The sequence below is a fragment of the Vitis riparia genome, chromosome 16, assembly GCF_004353265.1.
Source record: "Vitis riparia cultivar Riparia Gloire de Montpellier isolate 1030 chromosome 16, EGFV_Vit.rip_1.0, whole genome shotgun sequence".
Lineage (NCBI taxonomy): Eukaryota > Viridiplantae > Streptophyta > Magnoliopsida > Vitales > Vitaceae > Vitis > Vitis riparia.
This window is the reverse complement of record NC_048446.1, coordinates 14313429-14325252: the sequence shown is the minus strand read 5'-3', so window position 1 is coordinate 14325252 and position 11824 is coordinate 14313429. Positions and strand designations below refer to the sequence as shown.

Genomic DNA, 11824 nt, shown 5'->3' with positions numbered 1-11824 from the left:
GTAGCAACATTAATTTGTCATCTCAAAATATAGTCAAAAGTACAAAGAGTACAATAATGGACTATTATAAAATAAGCCTTAAGGATCTCATATAGTGAGAATGTAGGGATTAATCATTCACTTTCCTTATTAGTCACATTCAAATACAAGTAGTATGAAATACATGCTATGGTAGTCTCTCTTTACTTTAAGAGTGTATGTCAAGCTTCCACTATACGGACCTTAATCAAAAGCTCTATATCATATCCTGCTTGAGTTTGCGTCTATAGTTTTTCTAAAGCTTCTTATGTTAGAAGTCAAGTCTGATTAAAATAGGTAAATGTAATTGTGGGCGATTACATTCGGTTAAGATATCACATATTATAAACCTCATCTTGATACTTAATCAAAGCAACACATATTATCTTTGTATACTTTTTACTCATTTATCATTATTAGTATATTGTATCTCATCCCAGCACATAAACACATTAGTTGTAGCAATTGCTTGTGTGAGAGAGTCAATCTCTACCTAATAACATACATTTAAGAGTATATATATGTATATATAAGTACCAATTATATATCAATGATATAAATAACAAATACTCAGCTCATTTTATCATGTATAAAGTATCTTATATCTAGCCAATAATGATTCATGATATATGATCAATATAAATTATAACTTACGTAGTCCTAATGACTTTATATGTACAAAAAACATGTTTCTTGGAATGGATTTTGTGAATAGATCAGCAACCATTCACATGTAGGTAAATATTTCAAGATCACTTTCTTTTGTGCAATAATATCTCTTATAAAATTATTCTTAATGTCTATATGTTTAGTTCTTCCATGATATTTCGAATCCTTTACATAAGCGATCGTAACTTGATTGTCACTATTGGTTGTCATTGCATTGGCTCAAAAACATCCTTGACTACTCTTAAGCGCTATAAAAATCTTCTCAACCACACAACTTCCTATACCACAGTTGAACATGCGATAAATTCAGATTCCATGGTTGACAAAGTTATATAAGTTTGTTTCTAGCTTCTCCATGAGATGACGCCATTATTAAGTAAGAATGTATATCCGTATGTTGATTTACGCTCATCTAGATCACCTGCCTGATGACATCTAAATAACTCACTAAGTGCAATTCTTTGCCTTGATAATAAAAAGACTAGTCCATAGTGTCTTTTAATACCTAAGAATTCTCTTTACTACTTTCCAATGCATCATTCCAGGATTTGCTTGGTAGTGGCTAACCATCCTAACATCATAGCAAATGTTTGGTCTTATGCACATTGTAGTATACATTAGACTCCTAATAGCATTGGAGTGAGAAACATTAGTCATTTTTCTCTTTTCTTATGGATTCTTTAAACTAATTTCTTTGCCTAAGTTTTCACCTCTTACAAATGGAGTGTCAATGGAATTACAATCTTGCATGATAAATCATTCAACAATTTTCTTAACATAGTGTTCTCGTGAGAGCAAATAGTTTAGAACAATCTATATGGAGCTTTACTCAAAGAATGTAAGATGCTTTTCTCATATCTTTCATCTCAAATATAGATGATAACCATCTTTTAATGGGTTTGGACAAACTCTAAATCATTTCCAACTATAAGTATATCATCCACGTATGAAGATAATAACACATATTTATCTTTATGTTATTTAATATAAACAAAAAGGTCCTCATCAATCATTATGAAATCATACGACGTTATTGCAAAATGAAATCTCAAGTGCCATTGTTTAGATGATTGTTTAAGGCCATAATTGATCGATTTAACCTACATAATTTGTGCTCTTAACCTTGGATTGATAATGAAACCTATTGGTTGTTTCATACAGATTTCTTCATTCAACTCTCTATTGAGAAAAGTGATCTTAACAACCATCTATAGCTTTAAATCCATATGAGCCACCATATCTAGAATAAGGCTAATTGAGGCAAACCTAACTACTAGAGAAAAGGTTTTCTCATAGTTTATACCTTCTTATTAAGTGTAACCTTTTGCCACTAGTCAAGGTTTATATTTTTCAATGGATCCATCTACCTTTTGTTTTATTTTAAGAACCCATTTGTTCCCAATAGTTTTTCGATCTTAAGACAAATCAACCAAGTCTCAAACTTGATTCTTTCACATTAACTCTAATTCCTCTTCCATTGTTTTTCACTATTCATCCTTAGTTAGACAAGTAAAAGCCTCGGAAACAAACTTAGGTTCAATATCATCATATTGAGTCACAATATGAACTTTCCCTTTAGTTTCAACCATTGTCGAGGAATAATTTGTCTAGAACTTTTTCTCAACATCGAATCTCTTACTATACTTGTTATAGGTATTAGTTTTCTCTTACTCAGTTCAAGCATCAATTATTGTTCAGGTGTGGATATTATGGCAGACTCTATCATTTCATAAAAATGTAAATCTCTATCAATCTCACCTATACATGAGAAATTATCCTCTAAGAACATGACATTTTGTTATTCTAATTCAGTTACTATTTCATTTTCATGCTCATCTATGAACATGTACCCTTTAAAGTATTCACTATACTTATAAAAATACATTTTCTTCTTCTAGTGCCTAATTTTACATTATTTATGAGAAGGATTATGAACATAAGTTGTTGACCCCCAAGGTCACAAATTGTTAAGATCGGGGTTTTGGTTATTCCATAACTCACATGGAGTAGATGGAACAGACTTTAAGGGTAGTTAAGTACATGATTAAAAGTTAACCATGCATCTCCCCAATATGAAATGGGAAGATTTACTTAAGCAATCATTCACCTAACCATGTTTAACAATGTCCTATTCTTTCTCTCAACAACACTGTTTTGTTATGAAGTTCTTGGAATAGTCAATTGTCTACTAATACCCTTTCATCACGTGAATCTTTAAATTGATGTGACAAATATTCTCTACCCGATTTGTTCTTAATGTTTAAATCTTTTTATCTAATTGATTCTTAACCAAATTATATATAGCATCTAAAACAATCTAATACTTTTTACTTACAAAAAATCAAATAAACATGATTGTAACAAGTAAAGTCATATATAGGTGTGATGAAGTACAATGCATCATGCTTTGGTCTAACACTCATAGGTCCATATATGTCAAAATGGATTAATTTCAATGGTGTTTTAGCTCTAGTTCCTTTTTCATTCTTGTTGTTTTACTATCTAGACAATATTCACAACTTGGCATAACAATTTTAGCAAATTGACTTAAAAGATTTTCTCTAGTTTCTATTCATTCTTTCTTGTCCAATGTTCCTAAGTCTAGCATGTCATATGATCACATTATCACATGAATCTAGAAGTAGTCATCAACAAATAATAACTATCAATAGTATTAGACAACGCATAGTTATCAAAATCAAGAACCATAAAACCATCCAAAATAAATCCAAAACCAAAGTATGTTGTTCCCAAATACAACTCCATTATCGAATCATGAAAATTAAAATTACAACCTAAACTAAGAAAGACTAACACTAAGACCAAGTTCTGTTGAATATCCAAAGCATAAAGAACATCATGTAGGAATATGGTACATCATTTATGCAATTCTAATTTGCACGCTCCAATACCCTTGGCCTCAACTCTAAAGTTGTTTCTATTAGGAATCCTGGATTACTAAATTCCCATACCCTAGATCTCGTAGGGTGCATGCATCTATTCCTAGGCATTTCTAAATCTATCATAGTGAAATAAAATGACAATAAAAACCATTATTAACTATAGATCTAGAGATATAGTACTTATACCTGGATATGGGCATTCCCATATCAATTCCTGGCAATGAAAAACATGTCTCAAGGTTTTGTACACCTAAGATCTTTCACCTAATAACTCGAACCATTATCTTGGCACTTCAAATTGTGGGCTTTGAAAGGAAGGAAGTTATGGATCTCTCTCTCTCTCTCTCTCTCTAGAGGTGGAAGATGACTCTTACCAAAAAGTGATAGAAACTCTAACCCCTAAGGGGGTATTTATTAGGTTCCCCTACTAGGCTTACATGACTTGAGCTCAACAAGGCTTGGATCATTTTATCTAGCCTAAAACGGGTCATATTTGATTAATTAACGACACAAAACCATTTAAAATTGAGCTGTAGCAAGGGGAATGGGACAAATTAATGGGTTAGAGGAATGAGTGCAATTGGTTGATGGCTTATGGGAGATAATGATAAACGATTGGTGCATGGAATATTTGAGATGTATTTGGCAAGTCTTAAATTATGTCAAGGTTATGTAAAAATATTTACAAAAACATATGACTTATATTTTTTTGTTATTGATTAGAAATATTAATTTCATGTTTTAAAATACGAATTTTTATGTAATGCCATAAAAAAAATTTTTGTTTATGACTCCATGTGATATTAATAGAAATATTAGTTTAGCATTCTTTTTATATTCTAAAGTATGAAATTAATAACTACGGTAAACTCGAATTTTTATTTAAATTTATGGATCATGTAATGTTAAAATATATATATATATATATATATATATATATATATATATATATATATATATATATATTAGCATGATTTAAAATCTTGAAATGTATATTTAATAGTCATAATGCATAAATCTTCAATGTACTCATTTAATAAAAGTGGTTAATATCTCGATTTCTATAATTTATAAAGCGATAATTAACAAAAAAATGATTAAATCATGTTAAACCATAGTTATAGAAGATCTTGTCTTATTTATTACCAAACCCTTATTATGTTTTATATTTTAAAGAAATAAAACCAATTATTAATTAATTTAAAATCATGAATTCGTCTTCTAAAAACAAAATTTCCTTTTTACAATTCTAATTACACTTAAAAGAAAAAATAAGTTCAAGCAACAAAGAATTCTAAACTAAAAATCATAAATTTATGTAATCACATCAAAATTTCATAACGTCCTCCTAAAAGTTCTCAAAGAAGAATCACAGACCATAAGTCAATGAATTATGATAATTTACTTGAATAGTAACTTGTATAGGTCAATGGCAAAATGAGGGGTGTACACTTATTTTTTTTTCGTGGTATTTAAAAACATAATTTTTTTTATATTTCTTATTTACATTACTCATTACAAATGGAAGTAAAAATCAAGCATTAGTTATTATGATTAAATCAAGACTCTCTTGTTAGCAATTGTTGTGCCAGTGGAAGTTTTAATGCAAACAATGTTAATTTAAGAACACCAAGATAAAATAATCAACACATGAGGTTTTAATGTGGTTCGAGCAACCATGCCTATATTCACAGATGAGAGAGAATCATATTACTGAAGATTGAATAAGATGCAACTATTAGGTTCCTGAAACTCTCATATTTCCCTACTCTTATCTGTATCCTACTATAAGCTCCCTCGCTTCATCGGGTATCTTCCGTTCTCTCACATTTTTACTAAAGATTGACTTTTTCCCCTTGTAACCTAGAACATTTATAAAGAAATTCCTAATAACTTTTCTTATTTAATAAGAAACTCTAATATTACTATATCGAAATATTCTATACAATATTCTTTACAAAAAATGAATATACACTAATTAGGAATTTGGGATACTATCCAACAACAATTTTTTATCACGCAATGCATTATGGACATAAGTATAATTTTATGCGATATCACCTTTGTTTTATAAGCAATTCTCGTTTAGGTGAACAATGTCATATATTAGTATATTACCATTTGGCTGGCACGGTTTCACAATAAACCGGGGATAGAATAAATGTGATAAAACACATGGACAGATAGACAGATAAGCATTACCTAAACCCAACTATTCGGGATAGACAGATAAGCATTACCTAAACCCATATATTCGGGAGATTAAATAAATAAGATCTTGATTTTCATCGAGATTCCACAAAAGCTGTCTGCTCATAAAGGATTGTTTATTGGCGTCAACAAGCCCAATCAAGCTAAGCTCTTATTAATTAATCCTAATACTTGTAAGAACAAACTAGTTGAGTATACTTAATTTCAGTCCACCCACAGCATGCTCCACGCTTCTATATTCAATTATTCATCACCGTCCAAGCAATTAATCACTGAGAAGAATAATCCGACTTCCATATTATATGGTGCCTCTATTTCACATCTCTTGGCAAATCTTTAGTTTCAAGTCATTTGCTCATAAGCTTAGCAGGTGTTTGTAAACTAACTTAATAAATTAAAGTAATTTAATAACTTAATTCAAGTTATTAAATAAGTAAAGTATATTTAGTGAAATAACTTAATAATCTAACTTAAAGTCCAAAATAATTTTAAGTAATAAATAAAAATAATTAACTTATTCTTAAATTTATATTTTAGTTTTACATTTTTATCCTTATTTACCTTAATTACCTTAACGATCTCTTTTACTACTGCACGACCTTCATTGTTAATTGATCTCCTCTGTCCTAATTTTAATTTATATGGATAAATATGTTAATTTGATGATTGAAAATAAATTTTATCAAAAAACTTTAATATTTAAAAGTAAAAATTAAATAATAAGTTTTAAATTAATAACTTAAACATAATTCAACTTTAAATCAATATTTTAAATCATTAAATAATAAGTATTAAGTTTTAAAAAATAACCTCCTTTTTTATTTATTTGTATCAATTCTCGTAAGTACGCGAGTTGCTTGTGTTTATACAATAATTGTCCTTGTTAGGCCATCAACTTACAAGAATCGCAAAAAGGAATAATCCAAGCTCAATGATATATAGAGCCTCTATTTTACTTCTTCCCAAGCTCTATTCTTCAGCAAACATGATTGCAGTTCTTCTCAGGAACCTTGTGAACTTAGTCTCTGAAGGCTGGTCGTGGTGGTGGGATGGACTCACTGAAAACACCATTTTTCGAGTAGTGGCCGCCCTTTCGACTGCAGCAATTGCCATTTCTTGGTATGCCTGGCTCATCAAGAAAGCAAGTAGAGGCCTCCCACCCTTGCCACCCGGCCCAAGAGGCTTGCCGTTTCTGGGAAACCTTCTCTTCATTGAGCCTGATCTTCATCGGTACTTCTCCAAGTTGTCACAACTCTATGGTCCCATTTTCAAGCTTCAGCTAGGCAGCAAGACTTGCATTGTGATAAGCTCGTCTTCCGTGGCCAAAGAAATTCTCAAAGATCACGATGTGATTTTTGCTAACCGTGATGTACCTATTGCTGTATTAGCCTTCACATATGGGGGGCAGGACATAGCCTGGAGTCATTATAGCCCCGAATGGCGTAAACTACGCAAAGTTTTTGTCCAAGAAATGATGAGCAGCGCAAGCCTTGATGCTTGTTCTGCACTTAGGAGAAGAGAGGTGCAAGAAATGGTGAGGGACGTGTATGGAAAGGTGGGGACACCAATTAATATGGGGGATCAAATGTTTCTAACTGTATTAAATGTTGTAACAAGCATGTTATGGGGTGGAACACTTCATGGTGAGGATAGGAGTCGAATTGGAATGGAGTTTAGACGAGTCATTCTGGAGATGGTTGGATTGATGGGAAAACCTAATATTTCTGATCTTTTTCCTGCTCTTGCATGGTTTGATCTCCAGGGAATTGAATCAAGGGCGAAAAAGCTTGTTTTGTGGTTTGATAGGATTTTCGAATCCCTGATTGCTCAGAGGACACAATTGGATGGAGCTGATGGAGGAGGCAAGAACAAGAGCAAGGAAAGCAAGGACTTCCTGCAGTTTATGTTGGAGCTGATGCATCAAGGAGATGATAAAACCTCGGTCTCCATCACCCAACTCAAGGCTTTGTTCATGGTATATTACTATTCCTTAAAAACTCAACATATGGGAAAAGGATTCGTTTTGAGTCACGAAAATATTTCTAAGAAAAATCATTTTCAGCTTTGCTGCCACCAAAAAAACAAAAAGAATCATTCAAACATCTGCTGATGAAAACCATGAACTGGCTCAGATCTTTCAAACGCCATGGTTAGGTTATTCGATCTGGCAAATGATTTTTTATTCTATACAAAATTGTCCACTCTCCCAAATGTTCATTCATTAAGCCTTTCTTAAAGTATAAGTCGCTGCATTGACAAAATTATATCAATTAATTCATATTGTATAAGTCGCTGCATTCACTTCTTAAAGTATTAATACTGGTGAAGGTGGGTTCTGTTAAAGAACGAGTTCTTCTGAACCTAGCTAGAATTATTCTTTTAATGGGGATGAATTCATGAACTTGGCACTCAATATAATTGACCATCTGCCATGTACTTAAGCATTGGACATCATTTTTGCACATTATCACTTGGGCAAATGCCCAATGTCATATGGGTGCTTAGTATTTTAACTCAACTTAATTTTGTGTTATTAGGACATAGTCGTTGGCGCAACAGACACATCGTCCACCACAGTGGAGTGGGCAATGGCAGAACTGCTTCAACACCCACAGACAATGCAAAAAGCCCAAGAAGAATTGGAAAAAGTAGTAGGAAATGAAAACATTGTAGAAGAGTCTCATCTCTTCCAACTGCCCTACTTGGATGCAGTCATAAAGGAAGCCCTCCGTTTGCATCCCCCGTTGCCCCTCCTAGTCCCACACTCTCCTAGTACGTCTTGCATCATTTCCGGGTACACTATCCCAAAGGGCTCGCGGATACTCTTCAATGCATGGGCAATGCAAAGAAACCCCGAGGCCTGGGAGCATCCATTGGAGTTTATACCAGAGAGGTTCTTGGAAGATGCTGCTAGTGCCGACTACAAAGGCAACAATTTCAACTTTATGCCATTTGGGTCAGGGAGGAGGATTTGTGCTGGCTTGCCTCTAGCTGAAAAGATGTTGCTATATGTTTTGGCTTCTCTTTTACATTCCTTTGATTGGAAATTACCTGATGGGAGGACAAGCGTTGAATTGGAGGAGAGGTTTGGAATCGTTTTGAAGAAAAGTGAGCCACTTCTCGCCATTCCAACTGCAAGATTGTCCAATTTAGGCCATTATGATCCAAGTGAAAGAATATTTTAACTATGTTAGGGCATATGTAATGTACTTCGGAATTTCTCTAATAAAAGTTTGTTTCTACTCTCATAACTAGAGAGAGAGAGAGAGAGAGAGAGAGAGAGAGAGAGAGAGAGAGAGAGAGCAATATCCAAACCAGAATCCAATCCGGGTTTTAACAAATTTTTCCAAACCTGTCTCTAGCTCGTACAAGTTTCTCTGAAATTAACCTCACCCTATTGGCTAGCTAGGATGAACGGATATCCCAAAAAAGCTATTACCATCCCTATTTCTGACAGAGCCATTCATAGCCCCGTGCTCTAAATCTATGATCTATAAGCCCCATTATAAAGTAATTAACCTAAATCAATGAACTTTCCTTTCCCCCTACTTATTTCAATTAAGATGTTATAGTATGTTTATCACTATAAGACTTTTTATTGGCATGTAAAAGTAATAAGAAAGGAATCATTCAATCAGTAAATCGAAGTTTTTTTTTTTTTTAAACAAAAATCCAACTTTAAATTATGATTATTTTTGTGCGAAAAACATGTTTAAAATGGAGAATCACAAAAGTTTTTAGTTGTTATTGCTTAATAGTTTTTAAAGTTATATCAGTATTTGTAAATAATTTACAATAAATTATATAATTGGATTAAGACAAGGACATATTTGAATTCGTCCTTTTGAGTTTTAAAAAAAATTCTCAAATCCATTCCTAATTACTTTAAGCTTCTCTCAAACCCCGGCTATTAGAGACAAGACAAATACCAAAAAAATATAGCCATTCCCATCTCCATTTTTGACAAAATGATTCATAGCCCCTTGCTCTAAACCTATGATCTATAAGCCCCATCTCGTTTACACTAAAAAAAAAAAAAAAAACTTCCCCATGCATTTTTAATTAGCCAATGAAGAATAAGCTAGCATAAAGTGTAATTTTATGCAACATCACCATTGTACTCTCTCTTGTTACCAATTTTTATTAGGGAAACTTATCAAATAGGATAGGTTGGAGGTGTTAAAGAACCGTAAAGGATTACTTAATATAATAAGTATCCTAAAGGCTAAGGGGAAAAGTGGAAAAAAAATCCCCCAAAGACCATGGAAGAAAATATTTGTTAAAAATACCAAAAATGATCTTCAATTACATAAAGTAAATAAATAAATAATCATTATAATAATAATAATATATTGGTGAGATAGAAAGATGACAAAACATAGGACTGCAACTTGAGCAGATTGATGGTTAACCCAATCCTAATCTGAATTAAGAAATGATAAACCGAAGTCCAACCCAACACAACCTCATTTCTCTAAACTCAAGTTGAGTTCAGGTTGGTCAGGTTAGACTCAAGTTGATGGGATTACATAATTCAAAATTTATCCATAATATTCTTAATTTTTTAAAAGAAAATTTGTATATTTATAATAAAATTTAGATAGTAAATAAGATTAAAAAAATTAATATAATAACAAATATTAAAATATAAAAAGAAAATAAATATTATTATATAGGATAATATGTATTATAAATATTATAAAAATACTGAATCAAATTTGGGTTAAACTTAAGTTATCCAAACCCCGACTTGAGACCAACCCAAAATGATTTCAGGTTGTAAAAACCTAACTCAAGCCCAACCCAAGTATTGAAAATGATTTTTCAAGTGGGTTTGGCTTGGGTCAAACCAATGTGTACAAGTTGTACCCCTATTAAATCGTGATTGAAGTTCTTCCTCAAAGCAAGCTTGCATTAAAACAATTCCATACTTTTCCAATCGTGTGCTATTTTTTTTTATTGAAATATTAGATTAATTGTTATTATCTTATTTGAAACTAAAGGTAAGCTAAGAACCTTCTTCACACACCCATGGTAATACCCACACTAATTTCTTATTGGATTATTATTATTATTATTATTACTATTATTATTTTAGTATGAGAAACAAAGACGCTTCCTTCCTTAAACTTGCTTTATTATTATTCTTTTATAGTATAAGGGAGCTTCAATGTTTTTGTTGGATTTCAATTTTTTTGTTGAAACTCGAACATGAGTGAAGAACCTTCCTCACGTATCCATAGTGACACTCACACTGATTTCTTATTGGAAATTTTATTTTTTTTTGGGTATGAGAAACAAAGACGCTTCCATCCACACACACATAGACAAAGCATGATTGAAGCCCTCTCCTTTAAAGCTACGTGTGTTTGAATAAACCCAACAAAGTTCAAATAGGCCCATGTTATTTACATTTTCTATATATATTTTTTTTGATGTGGTATTTAAAATTTTAAACACAGATATTTTGTTGTTGTAAGAAACATGGTTTTGTTGTGTTTAAAATAATGCTCGCAAAGACTTTAAGTTCAGTTTTTAGAGACTAGAAATCCACTTTTATTAGGTTTTCTATAACAATCTAAATTTTTGAAAAAAAATAAATAAATTGAGGAAAATGTATTTTCAATAATCTAGTTTCTTATAATAAAATAAAATTTGGATAATTTTAAAATTTTATGTTTGATATTTTTCATTTTTATTACATGTTTATATTTGTTTGCCTTTGATTTTTTTATATTATCTTTTAATACATTGAGCCGACAATGTTAATATATTGATTGAAATCAAAATATGTGTTCTAATAAGATGTATATATATGATGTAATTTATGCAATATAAAAGGCTCAACTAATCCAAATTAATTTGATTTATTGTTAAGGCCCTAATTAAGGATCTAACATATATTTTGAGCTTAAGTTCAAGTTTAAGGGGGGAAAAAGATGCAAGTTACAAGAGTCCATTTCAATTAAAGAAGAAAAAGAGGTCAAATATGTCTAAGAGAGACTCGAGACTTGAGAAATATG

At 31.6% G+C, this 11824-nt stretch overlaps 1 protein-coding gene across 1 annotated transcript; it reads left to right on the top strand.

Moving 5' to 3' along the window:
- The first annotated feature begins 6780 nt into the window (after window positions 1-6780).
- On the top strand, window positions 6781-9052 carry LOC117933456 (flavonoid 3'-monooxygenase CYP75B137-like). The gene is made up of 2 exons (XM_034854823.1): window positions 6781-7776; window positions 8339-9052. The coding sequence occupies exons 1-2, from the start codon at window positions 6787-6789 to the stop codon at window positions 8984-8986; spliced, it is 1638 nt and encodes a 545-aa protein (XP_034710714.1). The 5' UTR covers window positions 6781-6786; the 3' UTR covers window positions 8987-9052.
- Window positions 9053-11824: the final 2772 nt, after the last annotated feature.